Genomic DNA, 16,366 nt, shown 5'->3' on the forward strand with positions numbered 1-16,366 from the left:
CATATGTGCAAATTCATTAACACTTAATTATGAATGGTATCAGTTTGGGTTAGTTTTTATATATTACATGCGTAATTATTATTTTCTAAAGCTAATATACTATTAACGTATAAAATCAACCACAAATGTTGAAGTAATCTCAAATTGTTCTTCTTCGCTTCCTATTAACAGTAATTGGCCTGTTGTTCCACTAGATGGAGCCATTCGGTTTAAATATAGTTAGGACAGTAAATTTTGCAACTCTGATATAGGACGTCTGAAAACGTAAAAATATAACTGTAACAAAAATCTGCATAATTGTAGAGAACCTCAGCCCACTGGCTGCAATGTTGACACGTTGAGATGCCGAGACCTGAATTCTGAAGATAGCCTTCCACATCGGGTTGATGGGGCAACAGGTCCAGAAGGGAACCACAGGCATCTCTCCCAGGCCAGACTAGACACATAAACCATCTTCATCAGTTCTTTTTAAATCCTGAATGGTATTCAAAAGCAATATAATTATTATTAATAATAATGTCACTAAAAGCTGCTACTGCTGCTCATCTGATGGAGACATAAGAGAGAAGCTACAATTCTTTTAAAAACAGATATAAACATTTGTTTACCAGTTGGTTAAATAGTTAGAATACAAGAAAAGTGAAAAACCAACAGACTCATAACCAGTTTACAGGAAAGCATAGAAATGGACTCATTTATCTCCTTCCTGGCCATCAGTAATGTGGGCTGCTGATGCTGTGCTGCTGTTGGTGTCGAGCAGAAAAAGCTGGAAGACGTTACGTTCTGTTCTGTTGTTCACGTTTCTGCGTCGTACAGAACAAATGTGTTCGAGTGGGTCGTTTACAACCCATCAAATATGGAGCGGCAGCAGCATCGTTTCTTTGGGATCATCCTTTATTCTATTTCTATGCTAACGTGTAAAATTATTAAACCAAAATTATTTCTTTGCTCTTCTCCATGCAGGCTAAATTTCTTGTCGCAATTTGCAACAGCAGCAGCAGCGAATGTCTGTAAGTTACATTTAATTTTACTTTTAAGATATTTTTAAGTCAAGTATGATTCAAAATTTTAAACCTGATATAATAATGAAAAATCCAACTTAAATTAATGGTTTTAATATACCACTGTCAATCTAAACTTAATATTTAACCATTAAGATCCTTGTTTTAATCCCTAGCCTCCAAAAATATACCCTTCTTAAGTCCGTCATGGCGCCTCGAATGATTAAGTGACGCAGTTGCAAAGTTTTAATAGTTTGAGTCATGCAGAACTGATTTGATCGTTTCCATAGCAATGATCAGAAGCAAGACGTTCCCCCAGAACTACAGTGAGCTCATTGTAACTCATCTATGACAAAGATCAAAGAACTTCTGAGGTTATGAATGCTTGGCTCTCAAAACAAGGTTATTCCCAAGCATCTCTTCGTTAGCGATCGCTGTCTTCAAGTACCTTTATTTACAATGGAGCAAATTGCGTTCAAAACAATTTTTTTTCCTATAACTTTTGGAGCCGGATTTTTCGGGAGTAAGAAAGTTATTCAATAAGTTGCTTCCTGATATTAAATTTGATATCGCTAGTTACGAGGATGACACCGAATATGACGAGTTCGATGAATATTTGTTTAAGCCTTCATCCAAAGTGAGAAGATCAACTAATCAGAATGTACATTTAGCTTCCCCGGCTGGGGGAGTTTATGGTCCAACAGGACACACAAAACTAACAGATTATGCAGACCATTCTGATAGAGAAACGGGAGATGAGGACAATGATTTCCCCAGTCCCCAAAAAGTGCATCGACTGAGGAGGATTGGAGCGATCAGAAGGAAATCAAGACGTCCCAAAACTCAACCAGAGGTCTGAGAAAAGCAGCAAAAAAAGACTGGACCCATCAAGTCCCAAAAGAGCAAACTTCCCCGGCTGGGGAAGTCTCTTGATGGGTCTAGTCTTCTAATGCCACTTTTGTCGTCCTAGGGAGTGATTTGGCCGATCTTCCAAAAGAGCTAACTCTCCCGGCTCGGGACGTTTGCTCTGGAAAGAAGAGACCTGACTATTAAACCTCAACTTGTGTGCTGCAGAAAAGGGCAAGAGAAGAGAATATCTACAATGTTCGATCTCCCAACTAATTCGAATTTGCCGCCTGCTGAGCTTGCGATCAAAGGAATTGAAATTCTTGACCGTCATCTTGACCGACACCATGTTACATCTGTAGCGCTCCCCCAGATTTTTAGTATGGCAGAGATCTTAGTCAGCATGTTTTTTTCCCCTGGGTTTTGGCATTGGATATTTGATTACCTCAGGAATGAGGAACAGTTTTGACAAACTATTTTCTGGTAGCAATTGAGTCCCTCCCAGATGAGCGAGCTTCTCATCCCATCTCTAAGGGAGAGAGCCCAGACACCCCACGGAGAAAACCCATTTCAGCTCTTGGGACGTGGAATGTCCCAAGAGCCGAATAATTAATAATAATTAGTTATTTAATTCAATTATATAATTTAATTAACTAATAATCAAATTATTATTTAATAATAATAAATATTATTGTTGTAATAATATTTATAGTATTTATTATAAATAATAATATTTATGAGAATATAAATATTGTTTATATTCTCATAATTATTATTTATATTCTATATTCTATATTATTATTTATATTATATAAATAATACACATTATTTATATATTATTATATATAAATAACAATTTATTTATATATAATAAACACATATTTATATATAATATAAAGCACTGTTCTATTATGATTAAAAACAATAGCAATATTATATAAAATTACATAAGTTATATTATAACTTTATGTTATTATAACTTAATAACATAATATTAAATTATAATAACATAAAGTTATTATTGTCATTATTACTATTGTTTTTTTAAATAATAATAATAGTACTAATAATATTCCCACAAAAAATCTGAATATCCAGTCCATTACAGTTTTATGTTTTTATGGCTTGACTTTTGCGTCAAGACAAAAGTAAAAAAAAAGGTCAAACAACCCGAACAGGTGATCAACTCTAAACCACTCGCACATTTTTACTCTCCGTCTGTCTCTGTCATTTCAGCACACCCGTTGCCATGGCAACCTCCTGCGCTCCACAAGCCGACCAGAGATTATGTTAAAAACACAACATTCAGTCCATTACGATATTAGGTTTGCAGGCTTGATATTTATTTTTTGCGATCATTAATAAACCTCTCATGAACACAGCGGTAGTTGATTAGTTAATTTTAAACTCCTGCTGGTAATGGAACCGAAACGCACAGATTTGAACCTTGTTGAAACAATAATTACTGAGATTATTATTTTTGTTGGGTCATTAATTTGAGCGCGTCTTGTTGATTTTTTTTTAATTACTATTGTTGTTCTTTAATAAAGTTAATACCGTTTTAAGCGAGTCAGAGGAGGACGTGCTGCTCTCAGCCTCCTGGCTGCGTTCAGTTTGTCACCTAAAGCCGAGATCGACTCAAAACCTTCCGCGATCGACGTGTTGCACCGCTGCTCTAAGCATGAACAGTTCAGAAAAGGGGAAAAAAGTTATTTCTTAACTGATTAAGTCTGTTTTAGATTGTTCTTGAAAAACTAATCAGTCACGGCTGATTAGTGGGTGAACTCACGGCTGCACTGTGAACCCATTGATGTTTTACAGCCGCTCCTCTCTTGCAGGTACCGCTTCCCCCGCTGAATCTTTTAGGGGTACGCAGTACCCTGCCGTACCCCCTTACTTTCACCCCTGCTCGCCACACACTGTGAATTATCAATAGAAATCTGGACTTTGACTTTCTTTGACAAAACAGTCTTTTTCAAATTCTAAAAGGTTTTATTCCAGGATTGACATGTTCTTAGTACCAAACGCAGCCGCACAGCCTGATGTTGCCCTCACAACATTTCAGTCTTTCTGATATATGTTCTTTAATGTCTCTGGTTTAGAACAGGACTTCGTCCATCCTAGGCCAAAATCAGAGCATCAGTCTCACAGATGTAGTGACGTTTCCCTGCACAACTAATGTCATCCCAGCTGTTCATCCAGCCCTCAGGTCCCGCCGCATCCGGCGGTAGAATGGACACGCAGTCCAGACCGGCCTGCTCAGTGTCCCGGGTAGCTACGGAGTTGTTGGGCTTGCCAGGTCTCCAGAATCGGACATCGAGTTTGAGTTTGTCTCCATTGACCCAGAAGAAGCTTCCTTCCTTGACCAAGTCCTGCAGTCCGATCCACGCTGAGTGGAAGTTTATGTCGGGATTTGCCTTTTTAAACTGGAACGTCAGGTTCGTCAGGAACGCCTGATCTTCCGCGTTGTGGACCATTGCTAGGTCCCCCTTGTGGTGGAGGCAATCGATGCGAGCATTTTCCCATTCCTTATCCACGTCGGACAGGAAGAAGCACCGGGAAGCGTGCTCCTTCCACCCCGGCAGGCAGCGGGAGCACTGCAGCGTGGACCGGTCACAAAGATCCCAGATGTAGTCGAGCCGCTTGGAGAAACTGATTCTGTGCAGTTTATCGGCGTTGTCCGCTGCAAGCTGCATCTGCTCTAGACTCGTCCTCAAGTCTTGGTTGTTGACAAACTCACGAATGAAGAGTGCCATCAGTGTGGCAACGAGCCCGCTCAAAATTCCGATCACAACAAAATACCAGTTGGGTTTCCATTTCTTCATAGAGATGCTGCATGTTCGGTTCCCAGGTGCCTGGACAAGTTCTGGAGGTGTGTAGCTAGCAGACCTGACCACAGACACACGCAAAAAAGGGAGAATCAAGTTATCCGGATGTAGTTAAACAATCTACCTAAGTGCCCTTAAAATATTTCCACATTTTGCCACAAAATGACAATGCGATATAAATCAACACAAATCTGTTCGTGAAGTGGAGGCGAAGTAAAAAAAAAAAACAACAACAACAAAAAAACTGGTCCAAATAGTGCAAATAAAAAGCAGCTCTTAAATGTCCAATCTGAGATCTCTGAAATAATTATGCAGCCCATGCTATTTCATAGACAGTTATATTTTGCCTCTTTACCAACTAATATAATAAATCAATATATCTGCTGTTCCTTCATCAATATCCTGTAATTCCATCCTTACCTGTGAAGCATTATAGCGTTTCTTAAATATGTGAGCAATGTCATGGCATGGGTCTGTTGACTTTGGCAACATACATTTGAGACCTGGTGATTTTAAATGGACAAAAATTCACATGTTTTAAATGAAAACAAGGGAGTGTGGTTTCCATAGCAATCTCTCCGTGTCCTGCTGCTGAATCATTGGGGAACAAAAAAATAAATAAATCATCGTTACCTTTTCTTTTTTCTTATTGTGATATGTAACAAATACAGGTGTTAGAAATTGGTATGCAACAAAGGCAAAAGAAAAAAGAAAAGGAGAAACAGGAAAAGAGTCCAGTGTGGTACTTAGGTATTTGTAGTGTTGGCATGATAAAGGAAAAAGGAAGATGTTAAAATTAAATCAAAACAAAAGTTAAATTGGTATTTATTCATTCATTTATTTTTTGTATATTCCCCAATCTCCAGCGGCCAACCCCAGAGCAGAATGACGAAATACTTAAGCTGACATTATTATCAGTGATAATAAAAAAAAAAACAGTAACAACAATAATAACTATGGTAATATTCAACAATAATTGAAGAACAAACACAAAACATAATGAGTTGAATTGATTCAGTGCAAGAAAATATCGTGAATGTGTGAGTGAAGTTAAACAATAATATGTTATGTCTACCCAGACACCGATTCTGAAAAACATTGATTTAATTAATTAATCAATGAATTAATTAGCAGGTGATTTGTTGTTGGGCATTTTAAAAAGTCCGTTATGAAGGTCACCTGGTGAGAGTGAATCTGTAGCGTGTTAATTTGTTCATTAGATAAATGAGGAAGATCTTTTCCTTTTAAGAAGGATTCTATTTTATTATCTTTTGGATTATTATCTGGTGTGCATAACTGAATACAAAAAGATTTAAAGATACTGTTAATTTATTGAGGGTCCTGAGCTGTTTCTTCAGCTGAATTTAAAATAGCTGACATGGTGGATTTTTCTTTTTTATATATATTATAACATTTGTAGAATTGTTAATAGGGGAGGGAAAAAAATTATGAAAAAAGGACGAGTCATCTTTATTTTGTCCACAAATGTTAGCCAGGGCATATGTTACGTTATAAATTACTAGTGATGATTATGAATCTACCGAGAGGATCTACTATAGATTTAATGTAGTTAAAATGAATATTTTGATGTAATAAAATGTAATGTTGATGAATAAATATGACTCTACTGCTTAAGTTTGATACTATCTAATTCTGTATTGGAAAGGTGGGTTTCCTGTAAAAAGCATATGTCTGCTTTCAGCTTTTCCAGGTGAGTGATTATTACAATTTTTGTATTTCCTGTGTTTTAAAGCTGGTTTAAGTTGCTGTATATTTCTTTTTTAGGTTGTTCATTTGAAGATAAATCAGTGCTGGATTGGCATAAATAATATGATCTTATTTGAATGTTGGCGTTTGAATGTATGTAGAAATGATCTACCCCCTATGCATGTGCATAGTGACTGAGAAAGAGAGAGAGGAGGGCAAAAACAGTTGAAACAAACAAAAGCAGTAAATAAAAAATAAAATAAAAAAAAATAATTACGTGGTAGGTGACTGAAGATTAAATTGATTACAAATGGCTGAATGGGGAATACAAATCAAAATCAAAGACTGTGATACAAAGTGATTGACATATATGTCATTTATCGTATACGATAAACGTTTAACAGTTTAGAAAAGCCGCGGTGTCGTTTCTGAATCGCGGTACGCTTCCGTACAAGAACACTGACCTCGATATCTGTCGTTAGTAAGTCGGTGTTGGATTCTCCTGCTGTGTTGCGGGGTTATCGGTCTTAACCATGGTGAAATTGTAGTAGTAGTTATCAATGTAAGCTTCCAGATCGGGAACGTCCTCCGGTGTGTTGCAAATGGTCAGAAAAAGGAATTAAAACGGCAAAGGCATTGAAAAATTCGATGAAGAAGTTTTGTTCATACTGATGAGTGGAAGTACGGCGCCATGACCAATCTTCCCTTCAGGTGAGGTCTGGCGAGCGTACATTTTATTACAGTCAGCTCAGGTCTCTCGGATTGGTGGGAGAGCCTCTGTGGACAATGGTTTAAGTCTCGGCACACACTGAATTATCAACAGAAATCTGGACTTTGATTTTCTATGACAACACAGTCTTTTTCAGATTCTAAAATGTTTTATTCCAGGATTGACATGTTCCAAACGCATCCGCACAACCCGACGTTGCCCTCACAACATTTCAGTCTCTCTGGTCCATCTTCTTCCATCCTAGGGCAAAATCAGAGCATCAGTCTCACAGATGTATTGACGTTTCCATGTACAACTAATGTCATCCCAGCTGTTCACCCAGCCATCGGACCCCACCACATCCGGCGGTATTATGGACACGCAGTCCTGACCATGCCTATCACGGACATTGTCACCGGGATCTGTGTCGTTGTTGGGTTGGCCAGGTCTCCAGTATATGACATTCGGATCGATTTTCTTTCCATTGACCCAGAAGTGGACTCCTTCATTGACCAAGTCCTGCAGCCCGATCCACGCTGAGTGGACGTTTATGCCGGGATTTGCCTTTTTAAACTGGAACGTCATGTTCGTCAGGAACGCCTGATCTTCGGCGTTCAGGACGACAGCTAGGTCCCCCGTGTAGTTGAGGCAATCGATGCGAGCATTTTCCCATTCCTTATCCACGTCGGACAGGAAGAAGCACCGGGAAGCGTGCTCCTTCCACCCCGGCAGGCAGCGGGAGCACTGCAGCGTGGACCGGTCACAAAGATCCCAGATGTAGTCGAGCCGCTTGGAGGACATGAGTTTTTGTAGTTTCTTGGCGCTGTTCACTGCAAGCTGCATCTCCTCTAGACTCGTCATTATGTCTTTCTCCTTGACAAACTCGCGAATGAAGAGTGACATCAGTATGGCAAGGAGCCCGCTCAAAACTTTGATCACAATAATCAAAATTTGACGTTTCTGTTTCTTCTTAGACTCTGCGGTGCGGTTTATTCGGTTCCGAGGTGCATGGGCAAGTTCTGGTGGTGTGTAGTTAGACCTGACAACAGACCAAAAAAAAAAAAAGAAAAAGGAATTAAGTTCAGCTGCAGTGCCCTTAAAATATTTCCACATTTTGCCACAAAATGACAATGCGATATCAACACAAATCTGTTCGTGAAGTGGAGGGGAAGTAAAAATAACTGGTCTAAATGGTGTAAATAAAAAGTAACTCTTAAAATTTGCAATCTCAGATCTCTGAAATAATTCTGCAACCCATTTCATATACAGTTACATTTTGCATCTTAACAACCCAACAATCAATATATCTGCTGTTCCTTCATCAATATCCTGTAATTCCATCCTTACCTGGGAAGCCTTATAGCGTTTCTTAAATACGTGAGCAATGTCATGGCATGGGTCTGTTGACTTTGGCAACATACATTTGACCAGGTGATTTTAAAAGGACAAAAATTAGCATGTTTTAAATTAAAACAAGGGAGTATGGTTTCCATGGCAATCTCTCCGTGCCAGTTCGACGAATCCCGCTGCTGAATCATTGGAGGGAAAAAAACATAAGCAACAACAACAACAAAACACATTATTTTGAGTTTTGATGAATTCAAATAGCACGTAAGATGTGCTACTTCAAAATCGCAATTTTGAATAAAGATGAGTAAATAGAATCAGTTTTCAGGTCCCCCTTGAAAACGAGATCTGGATCTTAATGGGGTTTAGTTAAATAAAGGAAATAAAAAAATAAATAAATGCTGAATTTCATTCAGTAATGGAGAAAAAAGCTATCCAAACTAACCTGAGTCAACATGAAAATGTCAGCCATCTTGTTAAAACACAAAACTGTAATTAAGTCAAACTGAGGCTCTGACATGAAGATATAATCATATTTAATAAATCGGAATGCACTCAAACAAGCCCCATTGTCATATTATGTTATCATTATCACATGAAATGTAAAATAAAAGCTATAGCACCATCTATAAAAAAAGATAATCATCAAAAAACTTCAGAAACAGTAGAAATCAAAGTCCCTGTCATCTATTTAGTCTAGAAAGTGTCACAAAATCATATCTAAGACTTTGGGAGACCAGCAAACCATTTTCTTTCTCCCCTTTATTTGTCATAAAATGGGAAAATTATTCTTTCCAAACTGGCTTTAGTTTATAACATTTTATACAATTATACATCATATACAATTACAATGTTATATTTTATGCAATGTATATATAAAATTTTTCTGTTATGACTTGGATAATAAGTTGCAAATGTTAAGGTTTTACTCCATTGTTTTAATGCAATGGTTTATTGAAGTTTTCGACTTTTCTAACTTCCTGTATCTGGTAGCTGTGCTGAAGGGCAAACACTAGCTTCCTGATCAGGAACAGTTAGCTGGGATTTGGTTGTTGTTAATTAAATCTGTTGTTGTTAATTGTGTATTCCGACATTTGTACATCAAGCATACCAACAGTAGCATTTCTGAATTTTTAATTATTCTGTGTTCTTGTTCGATGCTTTCTTAAAAAAAAAAAAAAAAAAAAAAAAAAAAAGGGGGGGGAGGTGTAATGAATCGAATAGTCATCTGCATACTGTGTGAACCATACAGGTCGCAATGTATAACAATTCTTAAATTGTTTTTTGCTTTTGCTTCTTCTGTAGTTTTAGATTTTCTTAGGGTATAGACTGAATATGTTTTTAGCTCCATCTACCTTCTCATTATCCCATCCAATCCCAACAGCATGATGCTGTCCCTGCAATCTTTCATTCTGAGCTTTGTCTGCTCAGAGTTTTGTGCTTTTTAACAAGAATGTTGCATTTCAGTCTCTGTGATCCTACTACTTCCTCCCACATGTGTCTTGTCGCCAGATTAAAACAGGACTTCGTCCATCCTAGGCCAAAATCAGAGCTTCAGTCTCACAGATGTAGTGACGTTTCCCATCACAAGTAATGTCATCCCAGCTGTTCATCCAGCCCTCAGGTCCCACCGCATTCGGTGGTACTATGGACACGCAGTCCTGACCGGCCTGATCAGTGTCCCGGGTAGTGATGTCATTGTTGGGCTCGCCAGGTCTCCAGTATATGGCATCCCATTTGATTCTCTCTCCATTGACCCAGAAGTGAACTCCTTCCTTGACCAAGTCCTGCAGTCCGATCCACGCTGAGTGAAAGTTTATGCTGGGATTTGCCTTTTTAAACTGGAACGTCAGGTTCGTCAGGAACGCCTGATCTTCGGCGTTCAGGACAACAGCTAGGTCCCCCTTGTATTTGAGGCAATCGATGCGAGCATTTTCCCAGTTCTTATCCACTTTGGTCAGTAAGAAGCACCGGGAATTGTGCTCCTTCCAACCCCGAATGCAGCGGGAGCACCTCAACGTGGTCCGGTTACAAAGACTCCAGATGTAGTCGAGCCGTTTGGAGGACAGGATTGAACTCTGTTTCCTCTTGTCCTGCTCCAAAAGCCGGATATTATTCTGGAAACTCTTCACTTGGTTCGTCAGCTGCTTGACCTGCTTCTCATACTGATCTCTACTTTGTCCAGCTATCTTCAAGACCCCATTCAGGCGGTTGATTTCCATCTCCAGCACGGTTAAATTGCAAGAAGATTTGTCCCACATCTGGTCATACTCGGCCTTCAGAATGGAGAAGTTTGCCCTGGTTAAGTTCAGCTGTTCTGCAATCAAGTTTTTCTCTTCTAGCAGCCTCTCAGTGTTGATCGCCATCTCCTCTTTGAGTTGCTCTAGACTCATTATCACGTCTTGGTTGGTGTTCCACTCAATAATGATGACCAATACCACCGCGAGGAGGATGCCGCTCAGAATTCCGATCAAAACAATATGCCAGATGAGTTTGAATATCCTCTTAAATTCGACGATGGCAGTGCTTTTGTTCTCAGGTCCATATTCAGGTCTTGAGGGCGTAATAGACCTGACAACACATATAAAAAGAGAATCAAGCTCACTGAGAATGTAGCTAAACAAACTAGTGTAAAGTTGCATTGCCCTCAGAAATGTTCCACATTTTGAAACATAATGATCCTAAACATATTTTAATGAGACAGACCAGGGGTGTCAAACTCATTTTCAATTTGGGCCATATTTGGATGTTCTCAAGGTGCCAGAATGTATTGATAAGACCCCTTAGCAAACTTTTACCATTTAAATAAATAGCTGCCTCTGCATTTGATAAGTATTCAACATCTTATCACATTGATCGGTCTTCGGATTCCGTGATTGTTTTTGTGATTTTTTATGAGTTCTGAGTTTTCAGTTATTTAAACTAAACGTTTTTTTGTGGAGAATTTGCAATAAACTCACAGATACGCATTAGCACAAAAAAAAATTAATTAAAATGCTGGGATTTGCTGATTTTTGCATGAATTTTGCTATTGCGAAAAACTGGAGGGAATGACTGATTTCATATCTGGAGTCTAGAAGGCCACATAAAAAGATATGGCGGGCCTGATTTGGCCCCTGGGCCTCGAGTTTGACACATGTGGACTAGACCAACAACAATCAGTTCAGGGGAAGGAAAAAGGTACTTAGTCTAAATGGTGTAAATTAAACTAGTTCTTACATTTCCAATCCCAAGTTTCTTAAACATCAATTTTGCTACCCAGAGAAATTCACTGACAGTTACATTTTACATCTTACTCTAACGTATAAACTAATATATCTGCAATTCCTTCATAAATATCCAGTAATTCCATCCTTACCTTGGACTCCTAAAATCGGTTCGGAGATATGTGAGTAAATGTACGACCCTGTCTTCATAAGACATTTCTTCTTCACACACTCAGCAGATTGTTGGCCTGCTGACTTTGGCAGATACATTTGACACCAGGTGGTTTAGAAGTCTGAATGTCTTAAATGAAAACAAGCGAGTCTGGTTTTTTTCTGGTATCCATGGCAATCTCTCCACGGCAACTCTATTAATCAGGCAAACTGCTAAATCATTGACAAAACCAAAAAAAAATATTTCTTTTTCAGTTGTGGTGTATTTAAATAACAAAAATGTGCACAATAAGAGGTTTTCAAATGCTGAATTTCATCCAATTTAACCTGACCTTATGTAAAAATGTCATCCAGCTTGTTAAAAAACAAATGACCTGCAATTGAACCCTTTTTAGAAAGCTGAGCTCAATTTCGCAAGACAAACTCAGGCCAGATTATTACCAGACATGAAGATGTACAGTCATATTCAATAAATGAATTAGTGATTTAAGATTTTAGATCATTTGGGTATCTAAAGTACATAACATGACTTTAGACGGGCATAAAATCTTAGCTCATCTTAGCTCATTTGTGGCCAAATGATCTAAAACTTTACATAATTTGCTTTTAGTTTGCAACACAACATAAAGATACAAAATGCAATACATGTCATCCATTTTTTTCCTGGGATAATTAGTTGCAAATATTAAGGCTTATTGACATTTCAACTTTTCTAACTTCCTCTAACCAGTAGCTGTGCTGAAGTGCAAACACTATAGCTTCCTGCCCGGGAACAATTAGTTGGGATTTGGTTGCAGGTTCAGTGTTGTTATTTTCATCTTCATGTATTTCTTCATCAACGATACCAACACCAACACCTCAGCATATTAAATAATTATGTTTAATGTGTTGTTGTTTTTTTATTAAAGAAGGTACAAATAGTTTCAGTAGTCATCTGCATACTGTGTGAACAATACAGATGCCAATGTTTAAAAACTCAAACTTTGAAGTGTTTATTTATTTAGAGTTGGCATAAAAACAAATGTTTCATTAACTTGTAGATATTGCTTAAAAATCTTACAATTGGGCTATGATGTATTTTTTATTTTCTTGCTGTGTTTTTTCTTTCTTTTTTGTAGTTAGTTTGGGATTTTCTTGGATCATGTTGGCATAGAGTAAGTATTTTACACAAGAAAAAGAAATTGCCATCAATTGTATTTCGAATTTATATTTTACAGATTAGACTCTGGGTTTAAAACAGTCATTAGAGGTTATTTTGTGAGCGTAAAAAAAACCCCAAACAAAATTGTGACAAACTTATCTGTCATCTCAAAGAATACCCACATTGGTACACTACAGGGCTTTTCAGTACTGATGAAAGATAAGGTTTGTTGTTTTTTTTTCTTGCAGTTTGTTGTTTTCTCCTTTGCGGTGAGAGTTACTTCCCACTGAGCGGAAGGAAGGACATGTTTTGTAGTTTTATCTCTATCCAAGACCATCTCCGCCCCAGATCACACCCCTACAGGTAAAGCGCCTCAAAGCGCTCAAGTAAGAACTAGCCTGTTTCTATCCCTTCATCCATCAGGAGGAAACTTTTCCTGAAAAGCGTTGGACAGATGAGGAGAGTCTGACAGGGTGAGAAATTAACTTTTGAAAAAAAAGAAGAAAGAAATCTTCGCATTAACTTACCTGAATTGTCCGTGATTTTCCTGTTAACCACAAACGCTAGTTGTTTTTTGTTGTTGTTATTGTTTTTTGTTTCTTCAGAAGCATATCTCATAATAAGGAGTTAATGGAGAATCTATTTGTGCCTCCGCTGGCTCTCCGCGGGATCTCCGTGAACAGCGGCTCCGCGCGCCACAAGGATGCGCTCCGGCTGGGGATGCCCTTCCACATCGACACCGCCTACTTCGACCAGGGGTTCCCCTGCGGGCGGTTGCCCCGCTTCCCCTTCCCCGCTCCCTTCGGCGTGTGCGAGTACTCCTTCGAGCCCGCCTTCATCCAGAAGCGGAACGAGCGCGAGCGGCACCGGGTGCGCTGCGTCAACGAGGGATACGCGCGCCTCAGAGAGCACCTACCGCAGGAGTTTGAGGACAAGCGGCTCAGTAAAGTGGAGACGCTGCGAGCGGCCATTGACTACATCAAGCATCTGCAGGGCCTTTTGAACGTGGACGTCTCCCGGATGGAGATGTCGTACAATGAGGCGCGCGACTGCGAAGCTCTGCGGCGGAGGACAGAGTGCGGAAGTGACGGAGAGTCCAAAGCTAGCATGAGCGACAGCGGGGACAATGTTTACTGAAGATTTCCATAAACTAAAATACAGTTTAGGGAAAGAGATGTAAAAAAAAAAAAAAATGTTTTTTAGAAATGTTAAAAAAAGAAAAAAAGAGCCTTATCTGACAAAAAAAGAAAACAAATTCTAAAAGCTGAATACATTTATTCAGTAAAGAAAAAATAGTTTTTATTATCACTCAAGTTGTGCAACACGTCCATAGCATGACAGATCCTTCACCTTATTTTGTGCTGTGCATGAATTTAATAATATGGCATAAATAATAATGGCAAAAATACTTGGTGAGATTTCATGAGCAGCAGTGCTTGTGTTTTTTCTGCTTTTACAAATTAAATAAATGTATTCAAATTTAAATTTAGTTTTAGAAAAATCTTACGCGACTGCATTTTATATACACAACTGTCCACTGAACTTCTCTAAATTTCACCTTAATTTTTATCTCCCTTCACAGTTTCTCTATCAATTTCACGTGACTTTGACTTCGAAATATTAATATAATTTACAGTAAGTTGTTCAAATTGAAAGTTTTCTTTAGACTTAAATCCATCAGGGCCTAACTGTGCAATTATGTCCACATCACAACAGAAAAACATTCTCCTTAAGGAAGACATTTATATTTTGTGTAGGATGCAAAATAAACAAATAATAAACTAATGGCAATTGCAAAAGTTTGTTCAAATTAAGCCAAAACTGTTTTTGTAATATTAAAAAATATATTTCACACAAAAAGATGGTGCATTTAATCTCCTAAGCAAACTTTAAATGAATAAAGTAGCAATGACAATACTTTTTCTCTAAGCAATGCAAAATGTAACTGGAGAGTAAAAGACAAAAAAGAGTTAAAAGTTTAATACTGAATGATTTTTAATGGAATGTTAATTTGTATGCTTCTTGTTTAATAACAGTTAAATTTGATGGTGTCAAATTAAATCTTAAAATTTTGACCAGACATTAATTGAATTGTTAGAAGTGTTGTAGTTGAGAAACTTTACATCTTGCAGCAAGAGTTTAAGTTTGTATCCACCTACAGTTAGCTTAGCCACAGCACTAATGCTAAATCGACTGTCCAACAAGTTGAGCTTCTTAGCGGTGGTTGGCCAGGAAAAGGTTTCTGTATCACTTAGGTAGAACATATTTACTAATGTTTTATGCTTTAGTCATAAACCAAAAGATGCAAATGCATAAGTGAAATGATCATAATAATCAGTAAGAAGTGTGAACTGCTCTAGTACATTATTAAAGTTGGACGGGATTTACGTGTGCTTTTTATCTGGCAATAAATTACTTCTAGTCAGAAATAGTGAACAATAACTGCTAAAATACATCTCATAAAAACAATTATTTTCTTGATTTTGCTATTTTCTAACACCGTATTTATGATTCAGGATATTTAAATGGACCAAATGGATGCGACTCATCATCTTTGCTTGAATTAAATTTTTTTCTTTGTTTTTTTTGTTTTGTTCTGTTTTTTTTTTGTTGTTGTTTTGGCACTAAGAGCAAACCAACATTGTTTGAAATGATGGGACTGCATATAAATCCTTGTGGTGAAATCTTAATCCAACACTGGCAAAAAAAACAAAAAAACTATACCTGTTCAATTTCTCCACATTTTGTGAATTTAGTGTGTTAATATCAATATTATGTGATAGACCATCTCTATCTCTCACTCTCTCTTTCGGGTTGGTGTGGCCTTGAAAGGTGAACCTCTGAAGATTGACCTGCATTTAGCTCCATATTCTCCTTTCCGATTCTCACTGGTGCCAAACCCACCAATTTTTTTTTTTTGAAAGAGTAAACAAAACCTTTAATACAAGTAAAAGGGATTAGGAAAGACCAGCAGAGTGCAGCTCAGATGAACCGTGCTGCTATGGAACAGCGGCATTGACAGCCTCGAAGCGTGACGATCCGTCACCAAAGGTGTTTGGCAGCACTGTGTACAAATTAGACCCGATAATTAGCTGAGTGCTGGTAGCCCCAGGCTTGATGGTTCAGCGGCGCTCTGAAGACCGAAAGCGTGAAGCTATACTTAAAGGCAAGCCTCCGTCATAATGGATGTTTTTCTTTCTGGATGTGCAATAAGCTGATTGTAATCGGGTTCCTGCCCCGATTTCTTGCAGGAGGCACTTCTTTTACATTGCATAGTTTGAGCAGGAGTATTTGGTTTAGTTTTTGGATCGAGTTATGTCACAGAGTGTACAAAAAAAAAAAAGAAAAGATTAATCAAAGTGCTCTTCTCATGCTTGTACAGTCAGAGTACAGCAGCGGCGATCTGATCA

The 16,366-nt window shown here is 38.1% G+C and overlaps 3 protein-coding genes across 3 annotated transcripts; 1 reads left to right on the forward strand and 2 right to left on the reverse strand.

The window, feature by feature from the left end:
• Positions 1 to 3,818: 3,818 nt before the first annotated feature.
• On the reverse strand, positions 3,819 to 5,208 carry LOC103459492 (low affinity immunoglobulin epsilon Fc receptor-like). Its single transcript, XM_008401096.2, has 2 exons — positions 5,096 to 5,208; positions 3,819 to 4,736 (listed from the first exon to the last, which is right to left on the reverse strand). The coding sequence occupies exons 1-2, from the start codon at positions 5,137 to 5,139 to the stop codon at positions 3,968 to 3,970; spliced, it is 813 nt and encodes a 270-aa protein (XP_008399318.2). The 5' UTR covers positions 5,140 to 5,208; the 3' UTR covers positions 3,819 to 3,967.
• A 2,032-nt stretch (positions 5,209 to 7,240) lies between these two features.
• LOC103459543 (uncharacterized) lies at positions 7,241 to 12,001 on the reverse strand. The gene is made up of 3 exons (XM_008401188.3): positions 11,797 to 12,001; positions 8,439 to 11,009; positions 7,241 to 8,130 (listed from the first exon to the last, which is right to left on the reverse strand). The coding sequence occupies exons 1-2, from the start codon at positions 11,859 to 11,861 to the stop codon at positions 9,974 to 9,976; spliced, it is 1,101 nt and encodes a 366-aa protein (XP_008399410.1). The 5' UTR covers positions 11,862 to 12,001; the 3' UTR covers positions 7,241 to 8,130; positions 8,439 to 9,973.
• Positions 12,002 to 12,244: 243 nt separating this feature from the next.
• Positions 12,245 to 14,093, forward strand: LOC103459493 (achaete-scute homolog 4). Its single transcript, XM_081604317.1, has 2 exons — positions 12,245 to 13,429; positions 13,562 to 14,093. Exon 2 carries the CDS (start codon positions 13,587 to 13,589, stop codon positions 14,091 to 14,093), a length of 507 nt encoding a protein of 168 aa, XP_081460443.1. The 5' UTR covers positions 12,245 to 13,429; positions 13,562 to 13,586.
• The last annotated feature ends 2,273 nt before the right edge of the window (positions 14,094 to 16,366 follow it).

This window comes from Poecilia reticulata, chromosome 23, assembly GCF_904066995.2.
Source record: "Poecilia reticulata chromosome 23, P_reticulata-male-v2, whole genome shotgun sequence".
Taxonomy (NCBI): Eukaryota; Metazoa; Chordata; class Actinopteri; order Cyprinodontiformes; family Poeciliidae; genus Poecilia; species Poecilia reticulata.

What these genes read in the sequence shown, in the direction of transcription:
- LOC103459492 (XM_008401096.2), bottom strand. Translation starts at nt 5,139, where the DNA reads ATGACATTGCTCACATATTTAAGAAACGCTATAATGCTTCACAG. An exon ending in AACGCTATAATGCTTCACAG is followed by an intron (nt 4,737 to 5,095) that starts GTAAGGATGGAA and finishes GTCTGTGGTCAG; the next exon opens with GTCTGCTAGCTACACACCTC.
- LOC103459543 (XM_008401188.3), bottom strand. Translation starts at nt 11,861, where the DNA reads ATGTCTTATGAAGACAGGGTCGTACATTTACTCACATATCTCCGAACC. An exon ending in ACCGATTTTAGGAGTCCAAG is followed by an intron (nt 11,010 to 11,796) that starts GTAAGGATGGAA and finishes ATGTGTTGTCAG; the next exon opens with GTCTATTACGCCCTCAAGAC.
- LOC103459493 (XM_081604317.1), top strand. Translation starts at nt 13,587, where the DNA reads ATGGAGAATCTATTTGTGCCTCCGCTGGCTCTCCGCGGGATCTCCGTG.